The following is a 19,156-nucleotide window of genomic DNA, read 5'->3' as shown; positions in this document are numbered from 1 at the left end:
ACAGAATAAACTGCAGAGAGAAAAGGAGAGAAACTGCAAAACGGCACAGGGTATTGGAAGGAAGGCAATGACTTCCTCCCGTGTCCATAAACTATCCCGGAGTGAGAGAGACGCGTCCAGGGCTGCCCTGAAATGCCAGAGCAGGGGCAGGGCACCGTCCTTTTGAGACGGTCTCAGCTGGCCATGGGGGTCGAAGGGGATGGAGGGAGGGGGTGAGAGTAATAATAATAATGGCATTTATTAAGCACTTACTATGTGCAAAGCACTGTTCTATACGGAAACCGGCCTGCGCCTGCTTCAACCATAAAATCTTGGGGCAATTTTCAAGAAAATCCCCGGGACCAAATTCCTTCCGCCCTCAGGGTTCGAGCTTGGGTGGTCTCAGAACCTGATCCTGGGGGAACCCCAGACCAAATCCACTTGGACGAGGCCGGGATCAATCAATCAATCGTTGGGGTTTCTGTTTCCTAACCTCCTTCCAATCCAGAACAATAATAATAATAATAGGCATTTGTTAAGTGCTTACGATGCGCAAAGCACTGTTCTAAGCGCTGGGGAGGATACAGGCTGATCAGGTTGTCCCACGTGGGGCTCACAGTCTTAATCCCCATTTTACAGATGAGGCCCAGAGAAGTTAAGTGACTTGCCCAAGATCACACAGCAGACAGGTGGCGGAGTCAGGATTCGAACCCATGGCCTCTGACTCCAAAGCCCGTGCTCTTTCCACTGAGCCATGCTGCTTCTCTAACAGCAGCGGTGGTAACAATGGTGGTATTTGTTAAGCGCTCACTGTGTGCCAAGCACTGTACTAAGCACTGGGGTAATAATAATAATATTGATGGGATTTGTTAAGTGCTTACTATATGCAAAGCACTGTTCTAAGCGCTGGGGGGATACAAGGTGATCAGGTTGTCCCACGTGGGGCTCGCAGTCTTAATCCCCATTTTACAGATGAGGGAACTGAGGCACAGAGAAGTGAAGTGACGTGCCCAAAGTCACCCAGCTGACAATTGGCAGAGCTGGGATTTGAACCCATGACCTCTGACTCCAAAGCCTGGGCTCTTTCCACTGAGTCAACTAGATCACCAGGTCCCACATGAAGCAGTGTGGCTCAGTGGAAAGAGCCCGGGTTTAGGAGTCAGAGGTCTTGGGTTCTAATCCCAGCTCTGCCATTTGTCAGCTGTGTGACTTTGGACAAGGTACTTAACTTCTCTAGGCCTCAGTTCCCTCATCTGTAAAATGGGGATTAAAGACTGTGAGCCCCACGTGGGACAACCTGATTACCTTGTATCTCCCCCAGCGCTTAGAACAGTGCCTGGCACATAGTAAGCGCTTAACAGGAAGCAGCGTGGCTCAGTGGAAAGAGCCCGGGCTTTGGAGTCAGAGGTCATGGGTTCAAATCCCAGCTCCGCCAATTGTCAGCTGGGTGACTTTGGGCAAGTCGCTTAACTTCTCTGTGCCTCAGTACCTCAGCTGTAAAATGGGGATTAAGACTGTGAGCCCCCCGTGGGACAACCTGATCACCCTGTAACCCCCCCAGCGCTTAGAACAGTGCTTTGCACATAGTAAGCGCTTAATAAATGCCATCATTATTATTATTAACAAATACCATCATCATCACATGAAGGGTAACAGGTATCGCCTGCCCATTTTGCAGATGAGGGAACCGAGGCACCAGGAAGAGAAATGACTCGCCCAAGGTCACACAGCGGACAAGTAGCGGAGCTGGGATTGACCAATCCATCAATCCATGGTATTCAATGAGCACTTACTGTGTGCAGAGCACTGTACTAAGCACTTAGGAGGGTACAATACAATAACCTCGGTAGGTATGATTCTAGAGGGGGAGAAAGACATTAAAATAAAATGTAGCCTTAAATATAATATACACCACCTTGTGCTATCAGAGTGGATCAGCCCTTGAAAGAGGCCCCATCCTCTTTTTAAACGTTCAGTACACGCATGTGCTAGACCCCACATTTCATCAGGCCTGTTGGACTCGGGCAAAGCAAGGATCTGGTCTTCCTCTGACTTCTAGACTGGAAGCTCGTTGTGGGCAGGGAAGGCGTCTACTAAAGCTTTTATATTGGACTCATTCATTCAATCGTATTTATCGATCACTTACTATGTGCTTCTCTTCTTACGGAGAAGCAGCGTGGCTCAGCGGAAAGAGCACGGGCTTTGGAGTCAGAGGTCATGGGTTCGAATCCCAGCTCTGCCAATTGTCAGCTGGGTGACTTGGGGCAAGTCACTTAACTTCTCTGTGCCTCAGTAACCTCATCTGTAAAGTGGGGATTAAGACTGTGAGCCCACCATGGGAGAACCTGATCACCTTGTAACCTCCCCAGCACTTAGAACAGTGCTTTGCACATAGTTAGCGCTTAATAAATGCCATTATTATTATTATTATTATGTGCAGAGCACTGTACTAAGCGCTTGGAAAGTACCATTCAGGAACAAATAGAGACAGTCCCTACCCAACAACAGGCTCACCCCAACCACTTCCTTGTGGTATTTTCTTTGGGGTATTTGTTAAGCGCTTACTGTTTGACAGGCACTGTACTAAGCACTGGGGAAGATACGAGATAATCGGGTTGGACACAGTCCCTGTCCCACTTGGGGCGCAGAGTCTTAATCCCCACTTTATGGATAATAATAATAATAATAATAATAATGATGATGATGGCGTGGCTCAGTGGAAAAGAGCCCGGGCTTTGGAGTCAGTGGTCATGGGTTCAAATTCCAGTTCTGCCAACTGTCAGCTGTGTGACTTTAGGCTAGTCACTTCACTTCTCTGTGCCTCAGTTCCCTCATCTGTAAAATGGGGATGGACTGTGAGCCCCCCGTGGGACAACCTGATCACCTTGTATCCCCCCAGTGCTTAGAATAGTGCTTGGCACATAGTAAGCACTTAATAAATGCCATCATTATTATTTGATAAGCGCTTACTATGTGCCAAGCACTGTTCTAAGCACTCGGGGCGGCGGGGGTGATACAAGGTAATCAGGTTGTCCCGGGTGGGACTCACAGTCTTAATCCCCATTTTCCAGATGAGGGAACTGAGGCACAGAGAAGTGACTTGCCCAAAGTCACACAGCTGACAGGCGGCGGAGCCGGGACTAGAACCCATGACTTCGGACTCCCAAGCCCGGGCTCTTCCCATTGAGCCACGCTGCTTTGAGGCACAGAAATGTGAAGTGACTAGTCCAAGGTCACATAGCAGACAAGTGGCAGAATACAGTGCTCTGGATATAATAATGGTATTTAGTAAGCGCTTACTATGTGCAAAGCACTGTTCTAAGCATAGAAAGCACTCGATAAATTTGATTGACTGATTGATCACTAGGCACTATCTCTTCCCCCAACCTGGAATTTATTTTGCTGTCTGTCCCCCCTGCTAGACTGTAAGCTTGAATGCAAGGAAGAGTGTCTACCAACTCTTCTATTGCACTCCCCCAGGTGCTTAATACAGTGCTCTGCACATGATAAGTGCTCAATGAATAGTAATAATAATAATAATAATAATAATAATAATAATAATAATGGCATTTATTAAGCGCTTACTATGTGCAAAGCACTGTTCTAAGCGCTGGGGGGATACAAGGCGATCAGGTTGCCCCACGTGGGGCTCACAGTCTTAATCCCCATCTTACAGATGAGGGAACTGAGGCTCAGAGAAGTTAAGTGACTTGCCCAAGGTCACACAGCAGACATGTGGTGGAGCCGGGATTCGAACCCCTGACCTCTGACTCCAAAGCCCGGGCTCTTTCCACTGAGCCACGCTGCTTCTCTATTACCGATAGGAAATTAACGGCCGGGAGAGCTGGAAATCAGGAGCTGCAGGGATTTGCCAACTCACAGCGAGCCTTGGGAGATGTTTGAAATTCAGGAAGGCTCGGGCCATATGGGTCAAGCGCTCAGTACAGTGCTCTGCACACAGTAAGCGCTCAATAAATACGATTGAATGAATTTGGGTGCGTGGAGTGGGAAGCAGCGTGGCTAGCAGAAAGACCACGGGCCTGGGTTCTAATCCCAGCTCTGCCACTTGTCCGCTGTGTGACCTTGGGCAAGTCACTTTAGTCCTGTGTGCCTCTGTTTCCTCGTCTGTAAAATGGGGATTCAATCCTAATCCCTCCTGTTTAGACTGTGAGCCCCATGGGGGACAGGGATTGTGTCCAACCTAATTATCTCATATAATAATAATAATAATAATGATAGCATTTATTATCTACTCCAGTGTTTAGTTCAGTGCTTGCCACATAGTAAGACTTAAATATAATAATATAAAGGCAATTCCCTTTGATTTTGGCGGGGAGGGATAGTGGGAGGCATAACCTTTGCTTCACGTATCTTAAGGAAATAACAGAATTGTGTCTACCTTTTACAAATCATCTGAAGTCGTCTTTTTCCACTCGGTTTCGGCAGTGACTGGAATGGAGGGATAGGCTTGGTCCAGGGGTGAGAGTAACCAAAGGCTTAAAATATTTTACTCTGCCATCGCCGGAATCATTTTGGTTTTGTCGCAGTTCTGATGGTGCGGCGCGGGATGAAGAATGGAAAAATGTGTTAATGCACAAAACAGAAAAAGGACTCCTGAACAACTTGCGTTTCATTCACGGGCGATATCAGGCACAATGGACAAATCAGGATTTGCTCTTTAGGTCGATGATCTTTGTGGAAAACCAAAATCCATACTGGTCCGAAAGCAACAGGAGCTTGTACTTGTACTTCCCAAGCGCTTAGTACAGTGCTCTGCACACAGTGCAAGTGCTCAATAAATACGATTGATTGATTGATGGATTGATTGATAACCTCGGGTGGGAGGTATATGTGTTTAAAACAAAAATGTTAGACCCGAAACCAGCGTAGAAAACGACACGTAGCAGAAAGTGGTTGTTCATTCATTCATTCATTCAATCGTATTTATTGAGCGCTTGTTGTTACACCTAAATAGACTGAGCCCCCTTTTTCCTCTCCTCCTGCTTCTCTGTCACTTCATCATCATCATCATCAATCGTATTTATTGAGCGCTTACTGTGTGCAGAGCACTGTACTAAGTGCTTGGGAAGTACAAATTGGCAACATATAGAGACAGTCCCTACCCAACAGTGGGCTCACAGTCTAAAAGGGGGAGACAGAGAACAAAACCAAACATACTAATAAAATAAATAGAATAGATATGTGCAAGTAAAATAAATAAATCAATAGAGTAATAAATATGTACAAACATATATACATATATACAGGTGCTGTGGGGAAGGGAAGGAGGTAAGATGTTGGGGATGGAGAGGGGGACGAGGGGGAGAGAAAGGAAGGGGCTCAGTCTGGGAAGGCCTCCTGGAGGAGGTGAGCTCTCAGTAGGGCCTTGAAGGGGGGAAGAGACTTGAAGGGAGGAAGAGACCCCAGTCACTTGCCTGGGGTGTGAACTTGGGCGAGTCACTTCACTTCTCTTGGCCTCGGTTATCTCCTCTGTACAATGGGGATGAAGACCGTGAGCCCCATGTGGGGCATGCACTGTGTCCACTCTGATTACCTCGTACCTACCCAGCTCTTAGAACAGTGCCTGGCACATTATAAACACTTAACAAATACCATTTTTTTTAAAAAAGGAGTTATATTGTTGGGGGGCCTGCCCAGAGGCAGAGGGATGGCTCAAATGAATGACCTCTCATTCCAGCCCTCTGGCCTATGAAATTCCCACGATTCCCACAGTCTTCTAGACTGTGAGCCCACTGTTGGGTAGGGACCGTCTCTATATGTTGCCAACTTGTACTTCCCAAGCGCTTAGCACAGTGCTCTGCACACAGTGCTCAATAAATACGATTGGATGAATGAATAATACCTGGTTCTGGGTAATGAGCCTGGGCCTGGGAAGAGAGAAGCAGCGTGGCTCAGTGGAAAGAGCCTGGGCTTTGAAGTCAGAGTTCATGGGTTCAAATTCTGGCTCCGCCAACTGTCAGCTGTGTGACTTTGGGCAAGTCACTTCACTTCTCTGGGCCTCAGTTACCTCACCTGTAAAATGGGGATAAAGACCGTGAGCCCCCCGTGGGACAACCTGATCACCTTGTAACCTCCCCAGCGCTTAGAACAGTGCTTTGCACATAGCGCTTAGCAAATGCCATTATTATTATTATTCTAATCCCAGCTTGCCTGCTGTAGGACTTTGGACAAGTCACTTGCACCACAATCATTATTATTATTATTAACTTCCGTGTGCCTTGGTTTCCTCATCTGAGTCGCCGAGAGGAACTCATTCCTCCAGAAGAATCGGACGATCTGCTCTGGCAAGTTCTAGGGTGAGGCAATGTCTTGGAACTGGCCAAAGCCCGTGGCTCAGTGGAAAGAGCCTGGGCTTCGGAGTCAGAGGTCATGGGTTCGAATCCCGACTCCACCACTTGTCAGCTGTGTGACTTTGGGCAAGTCACTTCACTTCTCTGTGCCTCAGTTACCTCATCTGTAAAATGGGGATTAAGTTTGTGAGCCCCACGTGGGACAACTTGATTACCTTGTATCTACAAGGTAACTTGATTACCTTGTGTCTATCATGCTGCTGAGAAGCAGCGTGGCTCAGTAGGAAAGAGCACGGGCTTTGGAGTCAGAGGTCATGGGTTCAAATCCCGGCTCCACCGATTGTCAGCTGGGTGACTTTGGGCAAGTCACTTAACTTCTCCGGGCCTCAGTTGCCTCATCTGTAAAATGGGGATTAAATCTGTGAGCCCCACGAGGGACAACCTGATCACCTTGTAACCTCCCCAGCGCTTAGAACAGTACTTTGCACATAGTAAGCGCTTAATAAATGCCATTATTATTATTATTATTACCCCAGCACTTAGAACAGTGCTTTGCACATAGTAAACGCTTAATAAATGCCATTATTATTATTATTATTAAAGCCGGGCTCCCTTCCGTCCCGGTCAGGAGATGCCGAGAGCCAAGTATCACCCAGCCCCGGCAAAGCGATTCGGTCCCGACCGCCGTGACGGAAGAAGTTTACGACGTTCTTTTGCGTCCAAGGAAGAGGTCACGTCAACGTACCAGTCAATGTATTTAATTGCTTTATTTGATTATTGTTCCACAACAAAAGTTCGTTATTTTCAGGGTGGATCTTGAGGCATACCGCGTGTCCTTTTTCCTTGTTAATAATAAAAAAGGTAATGAAGAAAAAAGCCTGTTTTATTGGAAACTGAGAACCTTATTATGCCAACAAGCTTTTAGCTGCTGTTGCACGTTACCTTATTTTCTCCTCCCGGGATCTTGGTGGTCACAGTGAGCTCCCACCCATCCGATGAAGATGGCCATTCCCAACCACCATTAAAACCAAAAGTTAGTGTTGAAAAATGCACCTTTTACGATAAAAAAGTAGAAACCAATTCAATTCCCTTTGTTTTGTTTTGTTTTTTTACGAATATAAAGTTTCTTGTAAATATGTACAATCTTTTGAGCTATTTCTATAGCAGGAAGCATTTCACAAACAAGACACAAGGTATACACTTTCGGGACTTGAGAAGCCTGTTTCTCCTGGAGACCCTAAATAAAATGAGAGGGCCAACGGACTGATTTCAGGGGCCTTCCAAAATATTTGGGAACCAAGAGATGACGAAAAACCCCAAACAAAACAAACCGAAAAAAATGAAAACAAAACATCAGCAAATTTTCGGTCACATCTTCGGCTCTAAGAGTGAAAATAAATTTTAAAAAACAAACCAACCAAAAAACAAACCAACCTCCGGACAAACACGCAGAACACAACAACCATAATACTTGCCAAAAGTACTGACAGTGCTGGGAGTTTTACGGGAATCTCCAAGAGGTGAGCACTAGGTAAGAGACGAGCAAGGAGGAGAGGAGTTCGGGCTGGAGTGCAAATCGGAAAGGGAGCTAAACTGCAGACACCGAGAGGGAACCTGCCTCGCTCCATCCCCCCGCCTCTGAACGAGGCTGAAGCCAATTCACCCTCCCTTGAAAATTGTTTTTTCGGTGCCTTGGCTTTGTTTGAGGCCCGAATCGAAGTCCTCCCAGATAATGAGCTTCGATCGGCGGCTCGTGGAAGGTTGGGGGGGTTCGAAGTGAAATAAGGCCGCGCTCTTTGCCGGCTCAAACGCGAGAGCTCTCTGTAATTCAACGGTCCGGCGTCAGGAACCCCAAGCTCCCATTCCGCCCCGGGGCCCACCGCATCCGAAGACAACGTCTCCATTTCCGTGGGATCGAGGTGGCGGCTTCCTTTCCCGCTTTTCCCCCGCCCTCGTCCCGGGTCGGACGTGAGGGGAGAGGCTTTAAAGGGGTGCGGCTCGGGGGGAGAGCTCGGCTGACCGGAGACCTCCGAGATCCAAGAGGGATCGCCGGCCCGATCTCTAGGCCGGGCTCGCTCGGGACGAGGTCCGGGCCGCCTTTTGGGGCTCTCGGGTTGGGCCCGCAATCTGGCGGGGGGTCACCGGGCCTCAGTTGGCTTCCGGGGCGAGTCACCCTCCGTCAGGGAGCAGAGCGACCCGTCGACGGGGACGACGGCGTGGTAGCACGCGGAGGACCGCCACGCGCCAGGCCTAGGGAGTCTCTTTCCCGACCCGGAGGTGGGTCACGGCCGGACTCCCCTCGGCCCCCTCTCCGGCCGGAGTCGAGGGAAACGGCGGCCGAGAAAGGGGAAGCTCCGTGAGGTCTCCGGCCTCCGGCCGCCCAACCTCTTAACGAAGACCGCGGACGGGTGGACATTCAGAACCTGCGAGATCTGGGGAGAGAGGCTACAAAAGGCAATGGGCTCCACAGCCATTTGGCTACAATGTCTTCCTGGGTCAGAAGGGCCGCTTGCAAACGAGGGAACCCAGAGAGGGACCCTAGATGGGGGCGGGAAGGGGACCAAACTGAAGGAGATCGATTTACATTTCAGTAGTACGGCGCCATCGGGCAGAGTGGCTAACCCTCGTCCCGGAGTTTGTTTTTGTCCAAATTTCTCGAGACTTCCATCGCTTTTTAAAAAAAAAAAAAACCCCAAAAAAATTAAAAGAAAAGAAAAAGAAAGAAAGAGAGGAGAAAATGGTGATCTTTTAAATGCGCTAGTAAGTGCACCGCATCCTGTTTGTTTCCTCGAAGAACCGGGCAGGGACGCAAGCAGAGTACAAAAGTTTATGAACGGCTCGGGAGAGTAACGGTGGTACAAAATGCGAAGGGTGCGGCTGCAAGAAGGCAAGGGGGAGGAGGGGGAAAAGAAAGAAAAAAGAAGACACCGAGAGGCAGACGGTTCCCAAAGATTTCGCCTGCATCTCCTGGGGTGCTGGGGCGGATTTACTGAGGAGCTACGGGCCCCGGAGGGGGCGGGAGGGCGGGAGAGGGGAGGTCGTCAACTGTCCCCTGGGCAGGAGGATGATGTGCACATGCTCAGTGTTATCTCTTTAGGTTTTCCTGCAGATATCTAGAGGAGGCGTCGGTTTTCCGGCCGAGACTTACACCGAAGACTGGTCCCAGACCTTAGAAGGGGAGGAAAAAAAATGAAGATGGGTTCAGCGGGCCCCTTGGAGCTCCAAGGCTCGCCGCCCCACCCGAGGGTCCGAGCGCCCGTCACCGAATCCCTCTCCCGCCCGCTCTTTCGAGTCGCTCGTCAGGCACCGGGGCCGGAAGAGCCAACATCGCTGCTCTCTCCCGAGCGCTTGGTACGGTGCTCTGCATAATAATAATAATGATGATGGCATTTATTAAGTGCTTACTATGTGCAAAGCACTGTTCTAAGCGCTGGGGAGGTTACAGAGTGATCTGGTTGTCCCATGGGGGGCCTCACAGTCTTAATCCCCATTTTGCAGATGAGGGAACCGAGGCCCAGAGAAGTGAAGTGACTTGCCCAAAGTCACACAGCTGACAATTGGCAGAGGAGGGATTTGAACCCACGACCTGTGACTCCAAAGCCAGCGCTCTTTCCCCTGAGCCACGCTGACTCTCATGCAGTGAGTGCTCAATAAATGCCAGTGATTGATGGAGTGCAATTTGCAGGAAATCCCCCGTTCTCATCCCCTTCAAGACTGTAAGCTCGTTCATTCATTCATTCAATTGTATTTATTGAGTGCTTACTGTGTGCAGAGCACTGTACTAAGCGCTTGGGAAGTACAAGTTGGCAACATATAGGGATGGCCTAGTGGCTACAGTCCGGGCCCGGGAGTCAGAAGGTCAAGGGTTCTAATCCCGGCTCCGCCGCTTGCCTTCTGTGTGACCTTGGGTGAGTCACTTCACTTCTCTGTGTCTCAGTTACTTTATCTGTAAAATGGGGATTGAGACCATGAGCCCCATGTGGGACGGGGACTTGCGTCCAACGTGATAAACTTGTATCTACCCCAGTGCTTACCACAGTGCCTGGTCCATAGTAAGCGTTTAACAAGTACCACAATTATTATTCTTATTAAAGTGAGAAGCAGCTTTGCTCAGTGGAAAGAGCCCGGGCTTTGGAGTCAGAGATCACGGGTTCCAATCCTGGCTCCGCCACTTGTCAGCTGTGTGACTTTGGGCAAGTCACTTCACTTCTCTGGGCCTCAGTTCCCTCATCTGCCAAATGGGGATTAAGACTGTGAGCCCTACGTGGGACAACCAGATCACCTTGTAACCTCTCCAGCGCTTAGAACAGCTTTGCACATAGTAAGCACTTAATAAATCTCATTATTATTATTGTATCATATTCTCTCAAGCACTTAGTACAGTACAGCGTGGCTCAGTGGAAAGAGCCCAGGCTTTGGAGTCAGAGGTCATGGGTTCAAATCCTGGCTCTGCTAGTTATCAGCTGTGTGACTTTGGGCAAGTCACTTAACTTCTCTGGGCCTCAGTTACCTCATCTGTAAAATGGGGATTAAGACTGTGAGCCCCACATGGGACCTGATAACCTTGTATCTTCCCCAGCGCTTAGAACAGTGCTTTGCACAGAGTAAGCACTTAATAAATGCCATCATTATTATTATTATTTATTTTATTTTGTTAATTTGTTTTGTTGTCTGTCTCCCCCTTCCTGTATATATGTTTGTACATATTTATTACTCTATTTTACTTGTACATATGTACTATTCTATTTATTTTATTTTGTTATTATGTTTTGTTTTGTTGTCTGTCTCCCCCTTCTAGACTGTGAGCCCGCTATTGGGTAGGGACCGTCTCTATATGTTGCCAACTTGGACTTCCCAAGCGCTCAGTACAGTGCTCTGCACACAGTAAGCGCTCAATAAATACGATCGAATGAATGAATGAATAAGAGTTCAATAAATACCATTGATTGTTTGATTTGAGGGCTCTCTTTCTTCTCCACTTTCACTGTTCAGCTCACCTGCTCTCCTCGTCCACCCATGGTCACTCTCGGGGTGCAAGGTGCCACTGGGATGGTTGGGGGAACCCCATGAAGGGTTGTTGCTACTCCCTTCCATCCTTGCTCCGTAATGTTCGACAAACGCTTCAGAGCCCATTGTTGGGTAGGGACGGTCTCTATACGTTGCCGACTTGCACTTCCCAAGCGCTTAGTCCAGTGCTCTGCACACAGTAAGCGCTCAATAAATACTACTGAATGAAAGAATGAATGAATAAAAGTGATAGTAGATAACGGATACTAGAAGTGATGGGAGGAGGGGGGGCTACTCTTCACATATCCCGAATTCCCTCTTAACTTTCTTCAGCTCCCTGGTTCATAATAATAACTGTGGTATTTGTTAGACACTTACCATGTGCCAGACACTGTACTAAGTGCTGGGGTAGCTACGAGATAATAATAATAATGATGGCATTTATTAAGCGCTTATTATGTGCAAAGGACTGTTCTAAGCGCTGGGGGGGATACAAGGTGATCAGGTTGTCCTACGTGGGGCTCACAGTCTTCATCGCCATTTTCCAGATGAGGGAACTGAGGCCCAGAGAATAATAATAATAATAATAATAATAATAATAATAATAATAATGGTATTTGTTAAGCGCTTACTATGTGCAAAGCACTGTTCTAAGCGCTGGGGGGGGGATACAAGGTGATCAGGTCGTCCCACGTGGGGCTCACAGTCTTAATCCCCATTTTACAGATGAGGTAACTGAGGCCCAGAGAAGTGAAGTGACTTGCCCAAAGTCACCCAGCTGACAAGTGGTGGAGCCGGGATTTGAACCCGTGATCTCTGACTCCAAAGCCGGGGCTCTTTCCACTGAGTCACGCTGCTTCCCCAAGATATCTAACCGAGATAGTCGGGTTGGACACAGTCCCCATCCCACATGGGGCTCACATTTTAAAGATGAGGAAACCGAGGCCCAGAGACGTGAAGCGGCACAGCAGACAGGCAGCGGAGCCGGAATTAGAACCCTCATCTTCTGAGTCCCGGGCCCGGGCTCTTTCCACTAGACCACTCTGCTCCCCGGTTCATCGTTCAGTGGTATTTCCCGAGGGCTCACTGGGCACCGGGCACCGAACCCGGTGCTCACGTGAGAACGGACGGGCGCCCGATACCCGCTCGGCGATGCCAACCGGCTCCCCCTCATTCCATCCAATCAATGGCGCTTAAGGAGCGTTTCCCGTGGGGGGAGGACGGCCCGCCCGAGCCGGGCCCTCCAGGAGCTTCGATTCGACTGGAGGAGGGGGAGGAGGACGAGGAAGAGGAAAGGGAGGAGAAGCAGAAGGAAGAGGAGAAGGAGGAGGAGGAGGAGGAAGAGGAGGAGCACAAGGAGGAGGAGGAAGAGAAGGAGGAGGAGAAGGAAGAAGAGGAGGAGCACAAGGAAGAGGAGAAGGAGGAGGAGGAGGAGGAAGAGGAGGAGCACAAGGAGGAGGAGGAAGAGAAGGAGGAGGAGGAATAGGAGGAGGAGCACAAGGAAGAGGAGAGGAAGAGGACAAGGAAGAGGAGGAGGAGCACAAGGAAGAGGAGGAGGAGGAGGAGGAAGAGGAGGAGGAGCACAAGGCAGAGGAGAGGAGGAGGAGAAGCACAAGGAAGAGGAGTAGCACAAGGAAGAGGAGAAGGAGGAGGAGGAGCACAAAGAAGAGGAGGAGGAGGGAGAGGAGGAGGAGAGGAGGAGGAAGAGGAGGACAAGGAAAAGGAGGAGAAGCACAAGGAAGTGGAGAAGGAAGAGGACAAGGAAAAGGAGGAGAAGCACAAGGAAGAGGAGAAGGAGGAGGAGGAGGACAAGGAAGAGGAGAGGAGGAGGAGGACAAGAAAAAGGAGGAGAAGCACAAGGAAAAGGAGAAGGAGGAGAATGAGCACAAAAGAGGAGGAGGAGGAAGAAGAGGAGGAGGACAAGGAAGAGGAGAGGAGGAGGAGGAGGACAACGACAAAGAAGAGGAGGAGGAGGAGGAGGACAAGGAAAAGGAGGAGAAGCACAAGGAACAGGAGAAGGAGGAGGAGGACAAGGAAGAAGAGGAGGAGGAGGAGAACAAGGAAAAGGAGGAGAAGCACAAGGGACAGGAACAGGAGGAGGAGAAGGAGGAGGAGGAGGACAAGGAAGAGGAGGAGGAAGAGAAGGAGCAGCACAAAGAAGAAGAGGAGCAGGAAGAGGAGGAGGAGCACAAGAAAGAGGGGAGGAGGAGGAGGAGGAAGAGGAGGAGGAGGAGGAGGAGAAGGAAGAGGAAAAGAAGGAGCGTACCTTATTGACCTGGGAGAGCGGGGTCCTCACGGCTCCGACAGGCGGGCGGCCCCTGTTGGTCTCGTCGAACAACCTTCCCGGAGAGCGCTCCCGCCGCGTGCTGAGGAGCCTGCCCGGAGACTTCTCCCTCTCCAGGGGCCGGCCGGGGGATTTATCCCGGCGCAGCTCCGGCCTCCCTTCTCGGTAGCGGTGGGGTGTGCTCGGTTCCCGAGGGTGGCTGGGGCCTTCCGGGGGCGCGGGGCTGGAGGCCACGCGCTTGGTTATGTGCTCGTTATAGGTCGGGGGACCCCTCTTGTTAGGGCTGCTGTCATTCAAAAACAATTGACGCGGGCGGCTGAGTGACAAAAACCTCAAAGTTACATTTTCACTCCGGCTCACCCGGGCTTCCCTCCCCTCGGCCCGCCGGGGGCTGGCCCACCCAAAGGGCGGCGGGGGACGCGGGGAGAGGGGATGTTGGAACGATGACCCCGAAGGGGAACCCGGATTGCCCTCGCTTGAAATTTGGCCTTGCTTTAAAGAAGCGTCTGGGGTCTAGAAAACGGGGGCTGGGCACGTTCCCAAGAAATCATTCCCAACCCCTCTGAATTCCGGTCAGACGGAAAAGAGAGAAAGCCTACTTGCCCTCTCGGGAAAAATGCCTCATAAAACGGTGTGTGGTACACGATACGGGGAAACCCTACGATGAGACTGCTTTGATGAATTAATAATAATCATAATGACGACATTTATTAAGCGCTTACTATGTGCAAAGCACCGTTCTAAGCGCCGGGGAGGTTACAAGGTGATCAGGTTGTCCCACGGGGGGCTCCCAGTCTTCATCCCCATTTTACAGATGAGGGAACTGAGGCCCAGAGAAGTTAAGTGACTTGCCCGAAGTCACACAGCTGACAAGTGGCGGAGCCGGGATTGGAACCCATGACCTCCGACTCCAAAGCCCGGGCTCTTTCCACTGAGCCACGCTGCTTCTCTGTACTTTCCAAGCATTTAGTACAGTGCTGTGCACACAGTAAGCGCTCGTTGTTGGGTAGGGATTGTCTGTCGCCGAACTGTACTTTCCAAGCGTTTAGTTCAGTGCTCTGCACACAGTAAGCGCTCAATAAGCCCGTGGGTGGGTGGGTGGGTGGTGGGTAGGGATTGTCTCTATCTGTGGCCGAATTGTACTTTCCAAGCGCTTAGTACAGTGCTCTGCACATAGAAAGCACTCAATTTGCCCTTTGTTGGATAGGGATTGTCTCTATTTGTGGCCAAATTGTACTTTCCAAGCGCTTAGTACAGTGCTCTGCACACAGTAAGCACTCAATAAATATGACAATGAATGAATGAATGATGATGATTATGGTACTCGTTTAGCGCTTACTATGTGCCAACCACTGCTCTAAGCGCTAGGGTAGATACAAGGTCATCAGGTTGGACATGGTCCCTGTTCCACCTGGGGCTCACACTCTTAATGAAGCAGCATGGCTCAGTGGACAGAGCCCGGGGTTTGGAGTCAGAGGTCGTGGGTTCGAATCCCAGCTCCGCCACATGTCTGCTGTGTGACCTTGGGCAAGTCACTTCACTTCTCGAAGTTTCAGTTACCTCATCTGTAAAATGGGGATGATGACTGTGAGCCCCACGCGGGACAACCTGATCACCTTGTATTCCCCCAGCGCTTAGAACAGTGCTTTGCACATAGTAAGTGCTTAACAAATGCCATTATTATTATTAATCCCACTCTTGAACCCAGATCCTTCTGGATCCCGGGCCCGGGCTCTGTCCACTAAGCCACGCCGCTTTTGCAAACTGGACTGATGCAGTCGCTGATGGTCACTAAAGGAGGGCTGAGAGTTGACTTGAGCAAACCCAAAAGGACCTGGGTTCTAATCCCGGCTCCGCCACCTGTCTGCTGTGTGACCTTGGGCAAGTCATTTCACGTCTCTGGGCCTCAGTTCCCTCATCTCTACAGTGGGGATGAAGACTGTGAGCCCCAGGTGGGACAGGGACTGTGTCCAACCTTGTATCTACCCCAGTGCTTAGTACAGAGGAGAAGCAGCTCAGTGGAAAGAGCCCAGGCTTTGGAGTCAGAGGTCATGGGTTCAAATCCTGGCTCCACCAAGTGTCAGCTGTGTGACTTTGGGCAATTCACTTCACTTCTCTGAGCCTCAGTTACCTCATCTGTAAAATGGGGACTAAAACTGTGAGCTCCCCGTGGGGCAACCTGATCACCTTGTAACCTCCTTAGGGCTTAGAACAGTGCTCTGCACATAGTAAGTGCTTAATAAATGCCATCATTACTATTATAATTATTACAGAGGAGAAGCAGCGTGGCTCAGTGGAGAGAGCCCGGGCTTTGGAATCAGAGGTCATGGGTTCAAATCCTGGCTCCACCAACTGTCAGCTGTGTGACTTTGGGCAAGTCACTTCACTTCTCTGGGCCTCAGTGACCTCATCTGTAAAATGGGGACTAAAACTGTGAGTCCCCCGTGGGGCAATCTGATCACCTTGTAACCTCCCCAGTGCTTAGAACAGTGCTCTGCACACAGTAAGTGCTTAATAAATGCCATCATTATTATTATAATTATTACAGAGGAGAAGCAGCGTGGCTCAGTGGAAAGAGCCCGGGCTTTGGAGTCAGAGGTCGTGGGTTCAAATCCCAGCTCCGCCAACTATCAGCAGTGTGACTTTGGGCAAGTCACTTCACTTCTCTGGGCCTCAGTTACCTCATCTGTAAAATGGGGACTAAAACTGTGAGCCCCCCGTGGGGCAACCTGATCACCTTGTAACCTCCCCAGCGCTTATAACAGTGCTCTGCACATAGTAAGTGCTTAATAAATGCCATCATTATTATTATAATTATTACAGAGGAGAAGCAGCATGGCTCAGTGGAAAGAGCCCGGGCTTTGGAATCAGAGGTCATGGGTTCAAATCCCGGCTCTGCCAACTGTCGGCTGTGTGACTTTGGGCAAGTCACTTCACTTCTCTGTGCCTTAGCGGCCTCATCTTGTAAAATGGGGATTAAAACTGTGAGCCCCCCATGGGACAACCTGATCACCTTGTAACCTCCCCAGCGCTTAGAACAGTGCTTTACACCTAGTAAGCGCTTAACAAATACCATCATTATTATTGTTATTATTGTTACAGTGCCTGGCACGTAGTAAGCGCTTAAAAAAATACCGTGGGAAGTGGGGGGGGGAAACCCACAGCCCAGGGAGAACTAAGTCCGCCCCAGTCGACCGACGATGCGCTCAGCCCTACGTCCAAACACATGCTTACCTGCGAGAGGCAGAGGGTCCCCGAGGGTGGTCGCTGCTAGTTTCCTTCGCTAGGTTTCCTTTGCAGCAGATGACTCGCAATTTATCCTGATAAGAAGATGCCAGGTAAATAGCTCCCGATGAAATTGCTGGTCCTAGGTAGCGCGGATTTGGAATTTCCAGGTGGGCCCGAGCAGGAGTTCTGAGGGAGTCAAGGACCCAAAGTTTCCTTTCAGTGAAATGGGCAGGGACCATTCATACATTCACACGTTCGGTCAATCGGTCGTATTTATTGAGCGCTTACGGGGTACGGAGCACTGTATTAAGCGCTTGGGAGAGGACCACATGACGATACAACAGACGCATTCCCCGCCCACAACGAGCTTACAGTCTAGAGGAGGAGACCGACGTGAATATGAATAAATCAAGGACTGATCTGTGCATTAAGAGAAATAAATAAACGACAGATACGGACATCAGCGGTGTGGGGATGAATAAAGGCAGCAAGTCAGGGAGATGCAGAAGGAAGTGGGAGCAAAACACGTCTACTAATTCCGTTCTCTAGACTGTAAGCGCATTGCGGGCAGGGAACGTGTCTGGATGTTGTATTGTCCTCTCCCAAGCATTTAGTACAGTGCTCTGCACACAGTAAGCGCTCGATAAATACGACTGATTGGCTGACTGCTCTATTGTCCTTTCCCAAGCGCTTAGTACAGTGCAGCTTAGACAGTACAGCTTAGTCTTTTAGACTGTGAGCCTACTGTTGGGTAGGGACTGTCTCTATATGTTGCCAACTTGTACTTCCCAAGCGCTTAGTACAGTGCTCTGCACATAGTAAGCGCTCAATAAATACGATTGATTGATTGATTGCCCTGCACTCAGTCTACACTCAACATATAAAACGGATCGACCGCCCCAACATCCGGCCGGGGGCTCATGCTTGGAAATGCGTCCGCGGGGCCCCATCACTTACCCCAGAGAAGATCGGGCCTGAATCTCGATCACCTCGAGGGAGTTGAAGTGGGTCACGAACAGATAAGGCTCTCTATAGGCTAGACGCCCACCCCACCAAGAGAGAGAACAAACAGGAAGTCAGCAAATTCCGTCAGAACCGCTCGAGGCCAAATTTAGCGGCTCTCGGGCCATGTTTAATGTCACGGCGGCGGGGACGGGATGGATTAAACCATTTCAGGCCAGAGATGATACTTCCCAGGGGGTGAAGCCAGAGGAAAACGACCCCTGCAGCTCTGAAGTACTGACTCTGCCCCAATGACGTGTCACGGTTCTTGGCTCAGTGGAAAGAGCACAGGCTTTGGAGTCAGAGGTCATGGGTTCAAATCCCGGCTCCGCCAACTGTCAGCTGTGTGACTTTGGGCAAGTCACTTAACTTCTCTGGGCCTCGGTTCCCTCATCTGTAAAATGGGGATTAAAACTGTGAGCCCCTGGTGGGACAACCTGATCACCTTGGAACCTCCCCAGCGCTTAGAACAGTGCTTTGCTCATAGTAAGCGCTTAACAAATACCCTTATTATTATTATTATTTTAGGAAGCTGGGCCCTGAGCCATTCGTGATTAATAATCATGAGTAATTATGGTATTTGTTCAGCGCTTACCACCACGTGCCAAGCACTGTTTTTGAAAGTACAAGGTTATCCGGCTGGACACTGTCCCTGTCCCGTAAGGGGCCCAAAGTCTAGGCAGGAGGGAGTAGGATTTGATCCACACTTTTCGGATGAGGAAACTGAGGCCCAGAGACCTTAAGTGATTTGCTCACACAGGAGGGAAGTGGCGGGGCCGGGATTAGAATCCAGGTCCTCTGATTCCCAGGCTCGTGCTCTTTCCACTAGGCCGCTCTTGCCTCTCTAGAGACAGTTCCTATACACTGTATATACTCGGAAGCGCAAACGTTCCCAGGTTAATCCCTAGCAATCCAGGGATCTTTCCCAGAACAATTTGGTTTTTAAAATGGTATTTGCCACGTGCTTACAACGTGCCAGGCACTGCTCTAAGCACTGGGGTAGATACAAACTAATCAAGTTGGACACAGTCTATGTCCCATGTAGGGTTTACAATCTCAAACCCCATTTTACAGATGAGGGAACTGAGGCCCAGAGACCTTAAGTGATTTGCTCAAGGTCACACAGGAGGGAAGTGGCGGGGCCGGGATTAGAATCCAGGTCCTCTGATCCCCAGCCCGTGCTCTACCCACTAGGTCACGCCACTTCTCGTTGATCTTTATTTCGCCGTCATTTTCCAAGCACTGCGTACAGTGCTCCGCAGACAGTTAGGGCTCAAAAAGTACCACTGATTGAATGATTGGCTGACTGAAGCTTCAGAAGGATTTTCCTTTAGGTTTCCTTCTT

General features: G+C 49.8%; 1 protein-coding gene across 6 annotated transcripts in view; it reads right to left on the bottom strand.

Annotated features, from left to right (window-relative positions):
• Positions 1-7,038: 7,038 nt before the first annotated feature.
• CIT (citron rho-interacting serine/threonine kinase) overlaps positions 7,039-19,156 on the bottom strand; it is a 251,152-nt gene continuing 239,034 nt past the window's right edge. For 4 of the 6 annotated variants that reach the window (XM_038762428.1, XM_038762430.1, XM_038762432.1 and 1 more), the window contains 4 exons: positions 17,767-17,845; positions 16,816-16,995; positions 13,564-13,897; positions 7,039-9,458 (listed from right to left, as the gene is read on the bottom strand). In XM_038762428.1, the coding sequence (XP_038618356.1) occupies positions 9,435-9,458; positions 13,564-13,897; positions 16,816-16,995; positions 17,767-17,845 (617 nt within the window). In that variant the 3' untranslated portion in view covers positions 7,039-9,434. The remainder of the gene's footprint in view (positions 9,459-13,563; positions 13,898-16,815; positions 16,996-17,766; positions 17,846-19,156) is intronic. The other 2 variants (XM_038762429.1, XM_038762431.1) reach the window with 1 other exon arrangement.

Source organism: Tachyglossus aculeatus, chromosome 21 (genome assembly GCF_015852505.1).
Source record: "Tachyglossus aculeatus isolate mTacAcu1 chromosome 21, mTacAcu1.pri, whole genome shotgun sequence".
Classification (NCBI taxonomy): domain Eukaryota; kingdom Metazoa; phylum Chordata; class Mammalia; order Monotremata; family Tachyglossidae; genus Tachyglossus; species Tachyglossus aculeatus.
This window is presented reverse-complemented; position numbering and strand designations above follow the sequence as displayed.